Source organism: Phalangium opilio, unplaced genomic scaffold, assembly GCF_054372755.1.
Source record: "Phalangium opilio isolate 3A_F unplaced genomic scaffold, DU_Popi_V2 ptg000056l_1, whole genome shotgun sequence".
In the NCBI taxonomy this organism is placed as follows: domain Eukaryota; kingdom Metazoa; phylum Arthropoda; class Arachnida; order Opiliones; family Phalangiidae; genus Phalangium; species Phalangium opilio.
In genome coordinates this window covers 6,791,787-6,810,682 of record NW_028324175.1, presented here as the reverse complement: position 1 = coordinate 6,810,682, position 18,896 = coordinate 6,791,787, and the positions used below count along the sequence as shown (strand labels likewise).

Here is an 18,896-nt window from a genome sequence, read left to right as displayed (position 1 = left end):
TTGAAAGCGGTTTGAATCACTTCGAGCCGCTTTACCCTGTGCAAGTGTGAACATGGCTTTAAAGCAATTTCGTGCCCCCTACACCATGCAAAACATTTGTATATATGCACGTGCACAAAGATTATAAACCTTCAAAATTACTTAGGCCTAACTTTTATTAGGAAAAAGGCTTCTGTCACATAAATATATGGTAGATTTTATATACAAAGTGATCAAAATCGAATTTGTATCTCAAGAAAATAATCTTAACTTTTGAACGGTAAGTCGCAAAGAGTTGATTCAAAAACCAATAGGTAGATAATTGGAAGAACTTTCTTTCATAAATTGAATGTTTTTATGTTGGACCTACCTTTCGGCCGTAAATCGCAATAAACCAAATTTTCCAAGATGGCGGCCATTTTTGGTGGTCATCCACCAACCGGAAATCCGGGGAATTTTTTTCCCTTAATAAGCACCGCTAGTACTTCCAAATACCGTTGGATTAGCTTGTTACTAATTTGTTCTAGGTTTGGTCGTATTTTCGGCTAATTTCCCTGTACTAAGATTGCTGTTCGAGTTTATGATCTTCACTCTTGTACAAGAAACGGGGTTTTAGGTGAGGTAAAAGTTCGGAAAATCACAGCTTGTTTCATTTTCCACCTACTTTATCGGGCATATTTTTGAAAGGAATTAAAGTCGATAGTGTTTGGTAAAACTTAGGCCAGGCTAGATTAGGTTTTTCCTTTCGCTTAGGTCTGGTTAGGTTTGGTCGAGGGGGTAGACACTTGAGAACTCAGGTGTACAATATGTCTTGAACTCAATGTACTGTCAAAGCTGAACTGTGAGTTCCGAAGGCTTTGAACTCAATGCACTGTCAAAGCTGAACTGTGAGTTCCGAAGGCTTTGAACTCAATGCACTGTCAAAGCTGAACTGTGAGTTCCGAAGGCTTTGAACTCAATGCACTGTCAAAGCTGAACTTTTTTGAACTCAGGAGTACACAGAGATCCAAAGCGTCTACCCCCTCGGGTTTGGTTTGGTCAACGCTCCAGGATTAGGGTAGTTAGTTCCTTTTAGCTCGTGGAAATTAAGTAAAAATGTTTCAATTTTAGTCCATAAATATCTATTGTTTTATTAGGTTATTGCACCATCCACTTGTGTATAAACATATCCACAAACAGCACCACTCATGGACTTCACCCATATCAATAACTGCGATTTATTGTCATCCTGTGGAGCATTTGATGTCAAATATGTTACCAGGATATATGGGGCCTTTAATTATGGACTCTCACATTCGGGTCATATGGCTATGGTTCACTGGAATGTTATTTATTACTCTAAACTCTCACAGTGGTTTTCATTTGCCATTTTTCCCATCTCCAGAAGCCCACGATTTTCACAATTTGAAGTAATAAATGACTGAATAAATTACGATCTCTTTATATTTAATTTATGAATAAATTATTAGGTTCAATCAAAATTTTGGAGCTCTGGGTGTGTTGGACCGTTTACACGGAACCGATTCTGGTTTTCGAGCCAGCTCGGCTTATCATCGACATATTCTAATGTTGACTTTAGTACCGCCTAGACAACTCTATCCCGAGGGCTTCAATAAGAAGACTAAAGTATCGATTAAAATGAATAAAGTTCAAACATTTATTTCAAGGTTTAATTTGTTTTTGAAATAATTGCAAAGTGATATCTTTCAATAATATTTGTATTCCTGGAGATAATCTTTTATATTTTAGTCAATTTATATTACGGAAGTAATTGACTATATTCCATCGTTGCCAAATTGGAACCAAGCTTTATAATTGTTTGATAAGTATTACATAAAGTTTTCAAAAATCTATCTATATCTAAATCAAAGTCCTGACTGACTGATAATCAACGCCCGTCGCCCAGCCCAAAACCGCTTGCGCTAGAAGGCTGAAAATTTTCAGGAAAGTTACTCATAAGTAGTAGGCGCGTACTAAGAAAGATTTTTCCGATCCGCCGCCATCTTAAAAAATGGCGCCCAGAAATGTAAAAGATCTTCTCTATGCAACAAAGTCCGCGCGTTTCAACCGATTTCACTAATATTTAGTATACTGGTTTCCTTTAACCTATAGACTTGCTGAATGGTCTTTTGGGTTCGATTTGTTGCCATCTTTTTAAATGGCGGCCAGAAATTTAATAACCCTTCTTTATGGAATAATGTTCGCGTGAAAAATAATAAAAAATGTCCCGACGGGCAACGCCGAGTGCCCTCGCTCCTAGGGTGCTACAAAAAATCAGTCATCAGTAAAATCCACCCATTGTTAATATAATTTTGATGGAAGTTCTTATTACACGCGAGCGACGCCGCGGGTAAAAGCTAGTTGGTCATAGTTGCGCCTCTAATTTCAATCTTTATTCTATCAGGGTTGCATACTACACCCCAGTGATCAGAGTCAGAGAGTGTTCGCAGTCTCAGGGCTTCCCAGATAGATTTCAATTCTGCGGAAATATTCTCGAGCGCCACAGACAGGTACGTATTGTTCTAAATAATGTGCGCATAGGGTGCGCATAGGGTATGTGGTAACGCAGGGCTGATACTAAGTCACTTTTTTCAAATTCGGTTGCTAAAAGTCACTTTTTTTTTAGATTTTTCTGTCTTTCGGTGTTATTTATCTTCTCGACCACAACATTAAACGTTATATATTTCAATTGCCCAGCTGTAAGGCGGTCCCAACATTGGATCACAGTTGATCAAACCCCAAAATCGTGAAGCTCGCTCAGCGAATATTAACTTAATACTTAAAATCAATCCAATTCAAATGAATATTTTGGTTTTGATTTAAAATGACCACAATTGCTTTGCATTCTGAGTTGTGCTCCAAAATGATTTAATTGAATTTCGCCGTAGACCTTTTATGAGGTGCCTTTCCGTTGACTGCGTGAAATATCTAAGCCCATAGATTGGGCGTAATTACGACACCGACCTTTAAAATATCTTTAATTGTGAAAATCAGTCATCTCTGAAAACATCATTTCAAGTGGCCCTTTAAATAGCTTAGTTTGCCCTATCCCTATTCAGTCGCTTTTTGTTTACTATTTTTAAATTAATTTTTCACTTATTCAATTGAAATTGAGCGTATCAGTGAGTATCAGCCCTGGGTAACGTGAAAAAACCTATTAAATAATTTTTTGATTTTTAACTAACTGTCTTATAATGGCACTGTTAAGGACCTTGCCGACTTTGATAGTAGACTCGAGACTTGGTGTCTTTGTAGAGCCGTTACGGTAAAATCGAGAAGCGGACTTAAAGGCACTGTGAAGAATAGGCGGACCCTTGAGAATTTTTTTTACAAAGGTGCTGTGATTGGCCCTATTTTATCACTTGCAGGATAATGCTGAACAATACAAAATACTTTCGTTTTGCAAACCCTTTGGGGGGGAGGTGTTGTGACGTCAATAACGACTTTTTAAAAAAAAACTTCAACGGTCCGCCGACTTCTTTACTGACCCTTTAAGCGTTACAAGTCCTGACTTTCGCCCTTACAAACCCACATTTTCTCGTAATGGTGACAATTTTTTGAAAGTGAACTTGGTTTCGGAGCATTTTAAATATACTTAGCTAATCTTTTTGAAGCTGGATTTTAAATTTGATTTTATTTAAGTTTCAATTTACAATTTTCCGGCGATTATTTTCGAATGCCGGCATTGCTTTAAACGTGCAGAAAATTGATACTCTACGGCTTTTACTATTCAATGTTGACCAAGGCAGTCTGATTCATCTTCTCCAAATACGTCAACTTTCAGTCTTGACTATTCGTCAAATAGTGACCAGAAAATTATGAAATGGGACGCTAAATGTAAATTAGAGTGACTTTTCATGTAAAATTGAATGACGAAAATATTTCTAAATAAGTTAAAAATGCTTATAAATCAATGTCCCCATAGTTAAAACATTGTCAAATCTGTGTTGGTAGCGCACGTTATTTGTTGGGGGGAATGTTGTGACTAGCGAAGCTGACAAGCCTCCTACTAGCAAAAAGACGATAAATTTCACAGTCGGCCATGATTTATGGCTTGAGTACGATTAGTAATTTCAAAAGTATATAGATTTGAAAACAAAAAGTACACTTCGTTAATTGAAACTTGCTCGTGCCGTCGGCCTCCTTTATGCCGGAATAGTGTTGAAGGCCCCTCTGTAGAAAATAGACTAAAAAACTAGTAATCGGAAAAAATAGATTTTAGGCCTAAAGTGTCTTAGTATAGCTTAAAAAACCAATGTTAAAATATATGCGATAAGATAAGAGATTGTAACCGAACTGTAATTTAAGATTCGAAGTTTTGATAAGCTAGTCTTGCATTTGTCTTGATTTTAACTTGAACTTTTTTATAACGATTGACTTCGGTCAGTAAATAAACTTGATTTTAACTTAAAATTCAGTATCGTTATTTTCTCAAATTATTAAATGGTGCCGAAACCCGGCAACTTATAAGGCTAGTTATAAAGTAACGGACCAGAATAAGGGTTTAGAAATTCGAGAACCTTCCGGACGTACTGAATTTAAATGGCGGAATCAACGGCGAGACAATTCGAGCGAAATAAGAAGAAACGGACAGTCCATAGGCAACAGTTGTCGAAGTTAATTAACAAGATAGAGAAAATCATTGACGACGAACAGGAAACCTCGACGGAGATCTTAGACGGCCTTTTGGAACAAATTGCCGCTAAAGACAAGGTACTAAAGGATTTGAATGCCATTATCGAAAACGAACTCGATGACGAAGAACTAGAATCGGACATACTGGCATCTGAAGTATATGAAACAGACGTTATCAAGACTAAGGCGAAGATTAAATGGAACCTTCAACCGGAAGCTCGCAGTAGACGAAGACTAAGTAGCACGGCAAGTAGTGACACAGTTTTGGGTAATGAAGATGTAAGACGACCCGTCGCGAGGACAAGACTCCCTAAGCTGGAACTTGGAAAGTTTTATGGAGAAGTAAGCCAGTGGATGCAGTTCTGGCCGCAGTTCGAAGTTGCAATCCATAAAGACGAATCACTGGGAAGCATTGACAAGTTCGTGTACCTGAAATCTTATCTTGGAGGAACGGCTCTTAACTCTATAACAGGATTAACCTTGAGCGAAGAAAATTATTTTTTGGCAATCAAGAACCTCAAGGAGCGATTTGGAATGAAGGATGTTATCCGAAACACACACACTAACAGGCTTCTAGACATGTCCCCGGTAAGAAGATCATCGGACTTAGCTGCGCTTCGAAGGTTGTACGACCATTGCGAGATCGAAGTCAGAAGTCTCATAAATTTGGGTGAAGCCACTGGAAAGTACGCAGGAGTAATTAGCTCTAATATCCTGAAGTTAGTTCCACCGGATATCGCTTTGGAATACTGCAGGCAAAAACCATCATCAGAAGAGGCTGAGGACGTCAATCAATTGTTGGCATTCATACGTCACGAAGTGGAGAGTAGGGAAAGGTCCTTGTCTTACACAAGATCTGTACGAAGACTCCACGAACCAGAAGAAACTCGAAGAAACAATAGACCTCCAGATCACAAGCCATTCAAGACTGGTAATAAGTTTGATTACCCACCGAGATTCAAACCACCATCAGAACATTCTGCAGCTGCTTTACACACTCTCTCAAAAACACCCGAAACCTGCATGTTCTGCGAAGAAGCCACACACCGCTCGGAGAACTGCGAGAAATATCAGACGGTCGAAAAACGGAAAACCATTTTACTCAAGAAAGGCCGTTGCTATGTCTGCGTCTCTGGTCGACATCTGGCAAGGGATTGCAGGGTTAAACTCGCTTGTTCGCACTGCCAAAAAAGACATCACATATCTGTCTGTGGCCAAAGGGACGGTAATAATGAAGACACAACAAAAGACATGACGGTACAACTCTCAGCATCATCCTGTACCCGAAGAGCGAATACTATCTTACTCCAAACGGCCGTAGTAAGACTTCAGAACGGAACAAGGGAGAAATTAATACGAGTAGTTCTAGACGGAGGCAGCCAACGTACGTTCATCAAACGCAGTACCTCCCATGATCTCAACTTTACCGTTGTTGGAGAAGAACTTCTTCAAGTCCATGTGTTTGGAAACGAAAGCCCCAAACCCATGCATTGTCGAAGGGTGGAAGTCACGATCAAGAGTCTTTATAATGAAAAAGTTATAAAGCTGGAAGCAGTAGAGTCTGAAGAAATCACTACGGCAAAAATCGAAGTACCTGGAAATGTCATAGGAAAGGAAATTGGACAAAGGAGTCTACGGTTCGCGGATCAAATACCAAATGGCGAAGATTGCAGTGATGAAATTCACATCCTCATTGGTATACAGAGTATTATTGGAACCTTCTAAACGGAAACATTGAACGGCTGAACGAGAACTTGGTATCTATTGAGAGCGAATTTGGTTGGTTGATACACGGTCCTGTATCTATACTGAGTATGCAAGTTTCGTCGGGATTATCTACTACATTAATCACTAATGTCGTAAGTCAAGAAGAAGAACTCAATAAAATTCTTCGGTCGCATTGGGAAATCGAGTCCTTGGGCATAGTGGAAAGTGGAAATCAATCATCCATGGAAATCAATCATCCATGGAACATCAAGAAGCTTTACGGAAGTTCGAACAAGGAATTCAATTCGTAAACCAACGATATCAAGTTTCACTACCTTGGAGAGATGAACACCTTGAACTTACCAGCAATTATTCTGGAGCAAAAAGGAGATTCTTGAGTTTAACGAGAAGATTTCGTCGGGATCCTTTGCTATATAGCAATTACCAGTCAATCATCCAAGAATATGAAGATAAAGGTATCATCAAAGAAGTCACAAGCTCAGGAAACGATTCAAGAACACCAAGACTATTCTACCTTCCTCACCAACCGGTGATTAAAAGTGAAAGGACGACCACTAAAGTCCGAATAGTTTTTGATGGCTCAGCTCACGATGTTGGAAATCCTTCCTTAAACGAATGCCTCTTATCCGGTCCAAACTTGAACCCTGACCTGTTAGACGTGCTTGTGAGGTTTCGGAAGTACAAGGTTGCATATATGTCGGACGTTGCACAAGCCTTTTTGCAAATTTCGCTAAATCAGGAAGACCGAAACTCAGTCAGATTCTTATGGTCAAAGAACCCATTAATGCCAGAGAAGGATATGGAAATCAAAACCTACTGTTTTACAAGAGTACTTTTTGGCCTGACATCTAGTCCATTCCTACTGTCTGCCACCGTAAGATATCATGTGAAGAAATATGAAGGTCAATATGAAACTACTTGCAAGAAGCTGAACGAAGATTTATACGTGGACGACCTCATATCCGGAGCTCATAGCGATAACGACGCATTCGAAGAATCTAAACAAGCCAAGGCAATCCTAAAGGACGCCAATATGTCGCTTAGAAAATGGCAAAGCAACTCGAGAGACCTTGAAGATCGATGGAGGAAGGAAGGATGGATTGAACCGACAACAGAAGATATTTCCTTTGCTTCACCTTGCGCTTTGAAGGTTTTGGGTCTCTCATGGGATAAGAAAAAGGACGTTTTCTTCTTTAAGGTCGAAGGCCTTTTGGAATATATATCATCACTTAAAGATACAAAGAGGTGCATACTTAGCGCCTCCGCCAGAATCTTCGACCCACTTGGCCTCGTAATGCCCTTCACGATAACTGTCAAGATCTTGTTTCAAGCCATTTGGGAGAAAGGGTGCTCTTGGGACGAAGAATTGCCATCCGAGTTAACTCGTCGTTGGAAATCATGGTGCAGCGATTTGCCGACCTTAAATGAACTTACAATCCCTAGGAGTTACCTACCATCTAGCGTTTCAATTTTGGAAGCTTCGGTTCAACTTCACTGCTTCACTGACGCAAGTCAAAGGGCTTACGGAGCGTGTTTATATGTGCGAAGTATGTCAAAGGATGGATTGATCACTGTTAGCCTCATTGGATCCAGAAGCCGTGTGGCCCCTATCAAACAACTTACAATTCCGAGACTCGAATTAATGGGCGCCCTTGTTGGTGCTAGATTCACTCATCGTATACGAAATAATTTTAAGGACAAGAACCCAAAAATATACTACTGGAGTGACTCGGATATCACAATTCATTGGATTAAAGGCCAAGCCAGTCGTTGGAAGCCCTTTGTAAATAATCGAGTCGTCGAGATTCAACAACTGAGCGAGCCACAATCATGGAATCATTGTCCAGGCCTTGAAAATCCAGCAGACTATCTCAGCAGAGGACAAGCAGCCAATGAACTGACAAGGAACTTCAATTGGTGGAGAGGACCTCCATGGCTCAGCCTGCCTGAAATTTACTGGCCAAAAAACACACCAGTAATTGAAGAAGATGACGTACGCGAAGAATTAAGAGCCAAGCAAACAACGACTGCTCAAAATCTTTGCAACGTTAGAAAATTCGAACCCATGCTTACACTGGACAACTTCAGTGCCATTTCAAGGGTTCTAAGAGTCACTGCTTGGGTCATAAGATACGTCTCTAATCTGAAGAAAACTCCTGAAACAAGAACTTCCGGAGTCCTAACCGCCGAAGAATTGAAAACCTCAGAACTATATTGGATCAGATTAACCCAACAGCAGAGTTTTCCCGAAGAACTAAATAGCCTAAAACTCAAACAGAGATTAGCAGAAAACTCAACTATTTTGAAGTATAACCCAATTCTCGATGACGATGGAATAATCAGAATTGGGGGACGCCTACAATGTTCTACATTTTCTTATGATGAAAAACATCCCATCATATTACCCGACGGACATAAATTTTCGTTGTTGCAAATCGATTACGCCCACGAAAAAGTATTACATCTGGGAACATCTTCCACCATGGCCAAAATTCGGAAAAGGTTTTGGATCTTAAAGGCCAGACAGCAAGTTAAGAAGAGAATCGGTAGATGTCTCATATGTAAGAAGCTCAGGGTTAAACCGACTAAAGAAGAAACCGCACCATTACCAGCTGACCGAGTTCGACAAGCGGAACCATTTGAAGTCACAGGTCTTGACTTTGCAGGACCTATATTTACCAAAGGCGCAAATGAAAGACAAAAATCTTATATAGCGTTATTCACTTGTGGAGTCACGCGAGCGTTGCATCTTGAGATGGTGTCGGACCTGTCGACTAAGTCGTTCCTCCTGGCTTTTCGAAGGTTTATCTCCCGAAGAGGAATGATCAAAGTCGTCTACAGCGACAATGCATTGACATTCAAACGAGCAGATCGAGAATTGCAGTTGCTGTGGAAACGAATTAATAATGATGAAGTGAAGGAGTTCTTCGGACAACAAGGAGTTGTCTGGAAGTACATTGTAGAACGCGCCGCATGGTGGGGCGGGTTCTACGAGCGTTTAGTCAGATCCACGAAATCCTGTCTAAAGAAGATACTCGGCCGATCGTTCTTATCATTCGAGGAATTGACGACAGTTTTAACAGAAGTAGAAGCAGTTCTAAATTCTCGTCCAATAACTTATGTTGGCGAAGAGTACGACGAAGAACCACTAACGCCAAGTCACTTTCTCACTGGTCACCGTGTAACCTCTTTGCCTCCTGATCCCAAGTTGAATAGCAAGGAATTGAAGGATGAATTAAGGCGGCGATGGAAACTTCAACAACGGCTACTTGATCATTTCTGGAAGCGGTGGCGGAAGGAGTATATATTGGAATTGAGATCCGCCCATCAAGTATCCCAAAAGACTTCTTCACTCAACGTCAAACCAGGAGAATTGGCCTTACTAAAGGATGACAACCTTCCTCGACATATGTGGAAGATGGTTCGCATCGAAGAAGTATTCGAAGGTCGAGATGGGAAACTACGTTCGTGCTCCATTCGGCTCCCATCACAAGTCATTCTCAAAAGACCAATTGACCTGATATGTCCTCTGGAGATCAATTAAAGATGGACTCACTAATTCGCCATCGGCGGGGTGATTGTAGAAAATAGACTAAAAAACTAGTAATCGGAAAAAATAGATTTTAGGCCTAAAGTGTCTTAGTATAGCTTAAAAAACCAATGTTAAAATATATGCGATAAGATAAGAGATTGTAACCGAACTGTAATTTAAGATTCGAAGTTTTGATAAGCTAGTCTTGCATTTGTCTTGATTTTAACTTGAACTTTTTTATAACGATTGACTTCGGTCAGTAAATAAACTTGATTTTAACTTAAAATTCAGTATCGTTATTTTCTCAAATTATTACACCCTCTGCGTATGATTACCTTCTCCACCGTGGCACAGGGAACAAGCCGTGAATAAGCTCATAAAGGAGTATCAAAAAATAACGTTTGGATGGCCAGCATCATGTACTGCTTTCTATAAACCTATGACCGCGTCAGAAAAGCTCTTCCCTGATTGGTTAGTTCCTGTAGGCGGTTGAGCTTGAGGTAGTTTGCTTCTCAGATTACATTCCGTCTACAGCCAAAGGCGGGGAATTATTTATGAAGTGTACTTTTTGTTTTCATATCTTTATACTTTTGGTAATTTGATATTTGCATTTATTTGAACTTTTAATTATTATTATTATTTCTAATGTTGTTTGGATAATTTTATAGATTGGAAATGCTGTTCCCCCACCCCTGGCCAAAGCCATATGCCAAGAAATTTTAATGTCGTTAACTTGCAATGAATAAATTAAAAAGTTTTAGTTTCTGGAAAAAGTTTAATAAGAGACCACGCTTATTTGGTTATCTGTTAATGTTAATTTTAATTTTTAAAAAATTTTAATTTATTAAAAATTGTAAACTTGAATAGTTCCAAGTCAAATGTAAAAAAATAAAGTTGTGATAATTTCGTTTACTATTGGTTGTTAATCTGAACTGCTTTTAACCTCTCCGAGTGACGGTGACGTCACGGAGAGGAATTACACTGGACGTATCTGTGTTACCGCGTTCGCATTTGGCAAAACGGAGCTAACGTGTTCGCACCTCGCGGATAGCAATATAATCTTCTGCTCCATCATCATCGTTAGGAATAAGAAGTACGCGGAGATCGGCTAGGGTTACGAGTAGAGGTGTGCGGTTAACCGTTTCAATCGAATAATTCGATCAAATACCGAACCGAATTATTCAATTCGGTATTCGATAAGCCCATTTCACTATTCGATTCGAATATCGAATACCGAACTGACTATTCGGTTAAAGTTCGACTACCATAAATTTAGGTCCTTGGCACTAGAGAGACCCACCTTATTTTAAAAAATATCATCCCGATTTTATTTGTCCTCCATCAAAAACTACAATCAAGTGCCTAGGAAAAGTTTAAAAAATACTTGGCCACCAATGAGGAGAGGTATTTTGAAATTTTGGAGCTTCTAAATGTTTTTCTCATTGCTTTGTATTAACTATTTGCGAATATAAGGGTTACCACCCGATTAATCGCGAATAGTTAAGCCTAGTATTCGCGAGTATTAGGGTTAACTATTCGCGATTAATCGGTTAGTAAAATATTTACCAAGGCCTAACTATTCGGTATTCGATTTGGAATAAACTATTCGATTCGGTATTTGATAAGGAAAATTTTTTAGTATTCGATAACCGGTTCGGTAACCAAAAAGTGGCATTCGCACACCCCTAGTTACGAGAAACGTCTAGCCTCCCAATGGCAACTCTCCCAAAGGTTCACGCAATTGCGGCTCTTCTATCATTTATAGCATGAATCTATATAACTGTGAATATACAGCTCTGTCATATGCCCCTTCTATCATGTCGATTTGGTTTGGGTGTTACCCTCCTAGCTTTGACGCGTTTTGCGTAGTTCTAATAGCCAATCACGAGACAAGAGGAAGTGACGTTTCGAATTTACACAACCCCGGACCAGACCTAGAAATAGGACGCGTCCACTGGTCCAAAAACCAGTTTATTAATTGCTTGGACTAGTTTTTTAATTCAAAAAGTGGGGGTTATTGGTCCTCGGGACCAGTTTATTAATTGCAAATCTATAGGACAACAAAGGCTGGGACCACTTCAGAGACCAGTTTATTATTTAGGACACTAAAGGGGTCACTGGTCCCAAGGACTAGTTTAAAAATTATCCTTATTTCTAAGTCTGCCCCGGACTCCCCCTTCCTTCTCCCGCTCCTAACACTAGCAGACACGTGACTGATGTCTCCTTTCGCTAAGCCCCGCCCAAACCTTATCGAGAGGTTAGACAGCGTAACGCAGCTGTATATTCATAGTTATATAGATTCATGTTTATAGAGCTATATCAGTTGAAGGGGGGGAAACGTCACAGTTGGGCCTGCCAATAAACGGAGCCGGTTTTCACCCTCCCTCCGTGCGGGCCACTGAAGAACTCTATGCTAAATTTCCCGCACAATATGCCGCCTGGGCGGGGACTGGCGAAACCCCGCCTCAAAAGCTCTCCTTTCCCCCCGAATAGAAATAGCTCTATAGTGAATATACCCTAAATAAAAAATTGTTAAGAGGCATAGGCTTGAATTCAAACCTCAACAATAGCTATGTTTAAAATTGTTCTAGGAATAAAGTTTCTTAAAACGTTTTAAATAGAGCTAAGCTAAATTAATGACGATTAAAATAATATAAATTTTAATTATTTAAGAAAGACCTCTTTAATTGCGTCTCGATTCGGAGAGGTTTACTTTGGGCTGCGTTCAGTAACACTCATCAGGAAAAACATCGATGTTTGGGAAAATGTATTCTTTTGACGTCATGATGACGTTGCAGTTGTTGAACTGCACAATTTTGTGAAATCCATGCTTTTCAAAATGGCGACGATATTATGATGACGTTATGGCAGAGGCTTAAATAATAAAACCGAACTATTTACAAAGATATTGTACTTCAATTCATCAATTAAATCGAAACGCCTACCTCTTAAAACTCTGTCATAAATCTTTTATTACCGAAATAGTACATTGCTTTGCAAAATGACGAAATTTACGTCATGAATCTGATGCTCATCGAAAAAACCTCACAGCTGATTTTTCTGATGGGCATCCGATGAGCATCATGACGTCACGCCCAAAGAGTCACGGCCGTCGAGAGAGGGGGGCAATTCGGTCCATTTTCCCGGGGCCCGTACCTCTCGGGGGCCCGGTCAGACATCGACTTTATTTAATTTTAGTGGATAGTGTTTGTGAAAATATAAATATAATACTTAAAAAAATGTTATCTTCAACTAGACTTTAAACAGTAAAAGGCAAAAAGAAAATGTAGAGCGGTAGTTTTACAAATTAAACCTTCTCTAAAAATGCATTCAGTCCCTTATTCTCCAAAACCATGAATCAGTAAATTATAAACGGAGGTTTAAGTTTTGTTCCTCACGGGAATCACCCTGTGCCCCGGAATAACTTTGACTTTTTTCGAGTTGTTTCTTTGCTGTGGACGATAGAGCAGGCATGAATATTATTGAATTGATCATAAAGTAGAAAGTCATATACCAATAAGGCATATAGCAACAGCTTTCTAACTTGAAAGTTTATGGTTATGGGTTTCGGCAAAGTAGTCTTATAATTTAACAACACAACATGTAGTACAGATAGCGTCTTGCAGTCGCTTAGCTGTAAATTGATATTTTGTAAGTTACAATTAAAGAAGCCTAAAGAGTATCATAATTTTAAGTTAAATCAGAAGGGGATGATAGAAGAAGGATGACACTCTGTATCCTCTTAATGCTTTAGTTATGTAACGTCATTCTTCCCAGGCCCCCCCTTTTAGTTTGCGTTCCCGCTCATCAAACTACAAATGGGCATCGCACTGTAAAGTGAATTCTATCGTTCTTTGGCCCTAAATCCCCAGCAATCATTCCACAAACCTCGTCTTGACGTGGGACAAAATCCACAAGCGCGTCTTGCCAAATATTTAAACGCTAATAGAGTAATGATGAGGGAACTTTTTATCGTGTATGTGATTCGGTTTAGTAACCTTGCACTAAATGTTCCGATGTTGGGAAGAGTGACGTTACACTTACCCCGCTATGTGGTATACTTCACTCGAAGAGAAGTATTATATACTTCTGGTTAAATTAACTTCTAAACTAGTTATCCGTACTAAAACAAAAACATGAAAAATATGACAAGCTTCACTTTGGACATGCTACACGGTATAATGTTCTGAGATCCTATTCACAGGCAAGTTTTAAATATCTCCACTTGGATATAATAATGTTTACTTTGTTATTATTATCTCAATTTTTCTGTGCTATAGCCAGTGACAGTATGTTTTATATAAAGTGTATAAAACTAAAAATTATTTATATGGGACATGGTTGTACATGAAATCTGAGAACTTATACGGTTTAGCAGCTACTAAACGAAGATTTTCATATTTTAGCACTTAAGTGTTTTGGTTAGGATGTCACTTCTTTTAACCTTTCCGAGCGGCGATAACGTCACGGGGAGGTACTACACTGGACGTGTCTGTGTCCCTCACCGCGTTCGAAAATGGCAAATCGGAGCTAACGTTTTCGCAGAAAGCGATTTTTGGTATTACTCCCATCATTAGGATTAAGAAGTATGCAGCGATCGGTCCGCGACAATTTGGTCTCCCGGGCGCTGCGCTGCTTGCAGCTTGAGTCGTGACGCGCGTGATCGAGTGGGCTATGGTACAACGCAAGACGGGTCGTAGTCATAGCGACAGAGGTAAACAGGAATTACGTATTTTTGGCCCTCCTTGTCAGCAACGTCACCAATACGTAGTTTTAGTGAGCCAATAAGGTAATTTAATTTTTTGGTTACGTGTTGAAGGAAGGGGCTATATACTCGGCTATGAGTCGGACTGAAGTAAAGGCCAGATGTTGTGCATTCCGTCTTAAAAAAAATAAATCTATCCCTGACGAGACCAAGAACAATTTTAGATACAACCAAAAGTAGATAGGGGGGAAAGTAAAGCACTTGGAAGATCCCCGCGCCATGAAAACCTAGAAACCCCCTTTCCTCTCTCTCACAGTTCCTACCCCCTCGCGTAGGAGAGGCATTGCACATTGCCAGTGCCTATTTGCAACTGAAAAATAGTTCTGTAAACAGTTTTAAAAGGACTCCTACTAGCTAAGGCTTAACAAGATTGCATACGGATATAGGGTAAAGCAACATCTGTGAGTGGAAACGTTAAAATTAATAAAAGACGATCTTTTTACCACGGACGATACTGGAAGTAGAATTAGAATATTTAACTGTATGAAAGGTAATGGATCCATGAATGAACTGTTATATGATATGATTTGTGATCTTCTTAAGTCAAAACATGAAGAAGATAGTGGTGGTTATTCTGCATTTCTTTTTGCATGGACTATTAAAGGATAAAAATCAGCGCCCCGAATTTTTAAACGATGTAACACTTGGTTGATTTGAATTTTCCTTTAGAGCAGACAATTTCACCGGCTACTGTCCCGGGGCGCTGCCGTCGCTATCAGAGAGAATTTTGAAAGGGAGTGGAAGGCCCCCCTTTGACTCTATTAAACGTGATGACGCCCAAACAAGATGTCGCGTTGAGCTTTTTGAGGTAGGCGAGTTTCCGGTCACGTGTTCTAAAATATCTCTGTTACAAACGCATCATACCGGAAATCGACCTGCCTAGATAACGTTTAGCAGACGACGTTGCGCTACATTCCAAACCACCCCTTCCACTCCCCTTCTAAATTCTCTCTCTCGCTATGAACTACCTCTAAAAAAATCGATAAAGGGTTGGGGTGTTTTCTCAAACGTCATTGGCTAACTCGCATAGGGGGTAAGGGAGAGGAGAGAGAGCTTCTAAACTTAGAGGAAACCCACAGTCAAAGGTGGGGAACCATCCTCGAGCTTCACTTTCCCCCTATCTACTTTTGATACAACGCAAAATTGAAACGAGACGTTTACAGCTTAAATAAGAGTTGAGTACTTGAATTAAGGGTCAAGATTGGTTCGTTCAATGGTTAGGAAGAATTGGCCTCCGTACCATCGCAATTAAATACATTCAATATAAGATTTATTTAAATTCTGTAAAAATTATTGTTAATGCTTAAGGAGAAAGAAACGTTCAAACTTAGATGCGAATAAACTATAACAGAAGTAAGATAGGGGACTTGAAGTATCGAGTTTACTAAAATTCTTCACTTGGCGAAAGTGAATATTCTTGATAAGACAGCAACGGTTGGCCCTCTGTTAGAGGTTACTGAGTTTTCCCTCCAAAAAGTGAGACTCTCTCTCGGGTGGCGGTAGATGGGAGCCGAACTAGATTCAAGCACCCGCTTCGTCCGTGTACACCCCCGGCTTTAGGTTGAGGGGAATGGGGGTAGGAATTGTTTTGGAACTCGACCAATTTTGTTTCTCAGTCTAGTGTAGGCGCAGGGATGGAAACGGCGAATAAAATCCTCAGGATCTATTACCACCAATGCTAGAGCTCTTTACTTCTAGTGCCTTATCTTACTTCTGACTATAATCACATTCTGAAATATTTATTCATCACGTTGTTTCGCTTAAAGGAATAGCGACCCGATTTAAAAATTATCTCAAATCTAAAGAAAACCTTACTTTTTTGAGAGTTTAAACTCTTCTGATTCCAAAAATATATTTGATAAATATTTAAATATGAGAGAAAACACAGAAGAAACACTTCAAAATCTTGAACTTTGGGAGGCAAAAGCAAATTTGCGGAGATTTTTGGCAGGTTTTTCTCCTTGCTACGTTACTCACGGCATCTCGCGGAAAAGCCAAGCGCCCAAGACTCCCGACTCTACTAATGCCGGGGCGCGAATCTGAATAATATAGGGTTAACGCGGCGCTGAGACACAAAGAGGCGTCACGACAGCGACATCAAGAGAGAAAATTTCTCTTTACTACGTCATCAAGCGAAGCAAAATTTGAACTAGGTCTTTTCCAAACCCTACAATACTTTGATTAGATAATAAACTAGAAGCATTTGAAGTTTGTGGATGACGAAAATTATGGCAATAACACTTTAAACCAACGGCTGAACACTTCCGGTTTATTACCGAAATCTAAATGAAATACAGTTATATTTGACGCGTCAACTTTAAGCCAAGGCTTATGGACTGCGAGTGAAGTGACCGCGGCGCGTTCGAAAGTCGCGCCAGGCTTTTTAACAAACAAACAAACGTTGCACCTACGAAAACTGAATAAAAGGCGAAGATGGTTCGATCTTCGTGATAATTAATTAATATTATAATAAAGTTAATTCCATAACAAGAACTGGAAAAATACAAATTGCCAACTCGAGCCCCCAAACTCCCAAAGAGACACGTTTCCTAAACCATAGCCCACTCGATCCGCGCTCGCGTCGTGATGCAGAGCCTCGAGCGAGTTGCAGGGCCGGAAATAAGAAAAATTTCTTATAGGACATGTGTCCAGTGCCCCCCCTGTTTGACTGGAAAATTTATAGGACATTGTCCACTGGAGTGTGCAAAAATTGTGTCGCATCATCATAGTCAAGCTATCAAAACTTGTGAAAATTTATTGGTCAAACTGTCCAGTGACCCCCTTAGTTTTTGAAAAAATTATGGGACATTTTAAAATTTTATTGGACAATGTCCAGTGTCCTGTGCTTATTTCCGGCCCTGGCGAGTTGGCTATGGGCTTTCAGTTTCGAAGCGGAAGAAGCAGCGTGAGAAAAACTGTACCGATCGCCTTAAGCCGCGTGAATGGTAACTGGTAATGTAATTATAATTTTTTGATTAAAATTAATCTAATTAGACGAAATTGAAGTAAATTAGGTTTAACAACTCGGAACAATTCCCGTTATCTAGAATTTGGCGGTGGATAATAATAATAGTTTCAGCAGGGGTTGAGAAAAGATGACGGTTTTAAGGCATTCGCCCTTTGGCGTGTGTGAGGGGGTGAAAGACTGGTGGCGCCCCTACACGCGGCGAAGGTAATCTAAAAATACGTTTTCAAAAATGCAGGATTTCCCGCGCTTTATTTAATGACTCCTTCGCTCGTCAACAGAAGGCGCCACCCCATCACACACGCCAAGGAGAAGAAGCGAAAAATCCCTCACAAAAACGTTCAAGCGCCGCCTTCCCCAATAGTTTAGGCTTAAATAGTATGTTATAATGTCTATGGTTTAGAGCATTTTCATAAAATCAATCAAGCGAGAAGTTATGGAAACAAGTTAGATAATTTATTGTTTGGAAAAATAAAACCAATATTAATTTTTACAAAAGTTTAAAATTTAATTAAAAATGGAACTGTAAATTTAAAGCCTTCCTGAACTGGCCTATAACTAGGTTCTTGAAGGAAAGCGTGGGCCCATGTTTGAAATAACTCAATTTAAAATTTAATTTAAAATCTAATTTAAAATTTAAAATCTAATTTAAAATTTAAAATATCGCCGCTCATCGTGAACGTTTTCCCGGACGAAGTTTGTCCGTACGCGAAGATAGTTCCGTGGATTCCGTTGAAGACGGAGTTGACCACGTCTTTGCACAACTCATTATAAACGTCCACGTTGCTTTCCACGTCGGAGAAGGCGCGATCTGACAGAGTTTTATCGTCAAAAACGAGTCCCTCCCTCGCTTACCATCCAAGCCACGCTTACCAAAAACATACTGCGTCCCGGGAATGAGGCAATCGTTGGAATCCAGTTGATAAATCTCATTGCGCGGATTTACTTTCCAATTAACGGAAACGTTGCTGTTTTCTCCTTACGCAAACTTTAATAGTTAAAGGGGGTTCCACGATCTAACTAGGTCGGAATGTTAGGAGTTGACGCTTAAAACATGAATGGCTGAAAGCGCGACTCTCATTTGGTTAGAAAGAAACTAAAATAACTAAATTGGGAGCTTTCAGTTGGAGGAGGAGCCGAGTCTCGTGACAAAATTTACGCTGCCATATTGGTGGGATTAAAGCGAGAACGAAGCTGAGACCACCCAATATGGCTACCAGAACAGCGGTAAGACTTGGGAGTGTGTTACGCACTACCAAAGCCTACGTTATCAGGGTAAAAACGGCTAAATT

At 39.8% G+C, this 18,896-nt stretch overlaps 3 protein-coding genes across 4 annotated transcripts in view; 2 read left to right on the top strand and 1 right to left on the bottom strand.

Moving 5' to 3' along the window:
* The window catches only part of LOC149668305 (DNA (cytosine-5)-methyltransferase 1.S-like), a 168,715-nt gene that overhangs the window by 17,301 nt on the left and 132,518 nt on the right, over positions 1-18,896 (bottom strand). The gene's annotated exons all lie outside the window — the stretch shown is intronic.
* On the top strand, positions 114-15,334 carry LOC149668311 (fatty acid hydroxylase domain-containing protein 2-like). Of its 2 annotated transcripts, none has more exons than XM_089841215.1 (5): positions 114-259; positions 507-595; positions 1,116-1,388; positions 1,449-2,489; positions 14,281-15,334. In XM_089841215.1, exons 3-4 carry the CDS (start codon positions 1,222-1,224, stop codon positions 1,666-1,668), a joined length of 387 nt encoding a protein of 128 aa, XP_089697341.1. In that variant the 5' UTR covers positions 114-259; positions 507-595; positions 1,116-1,221; the 3' UTR covers positions 1,669-2,489; positions 14,281-15,334. The 2 variants fall into 2 exon arrangements, with proteins under 2 accessions (XP_089697341.1, XP_089697342.1); XM_089841216.1 differs by lacking the exon at positions 14,281-15,334 and adding an exon at positions 10,543-10,786.
* LOC149668312 (uncharacterized) lies at positions 6,581-9,886 on the top strand. Its single transcript, XM_089841270.1, has one exon. The coding sequence runs from the start codon at positions 6,581-6,583 to the stop codon at positions 9,884-9,886; it is 3,306 nt and encodes a 1,101-aa protein (XP_089697396.1).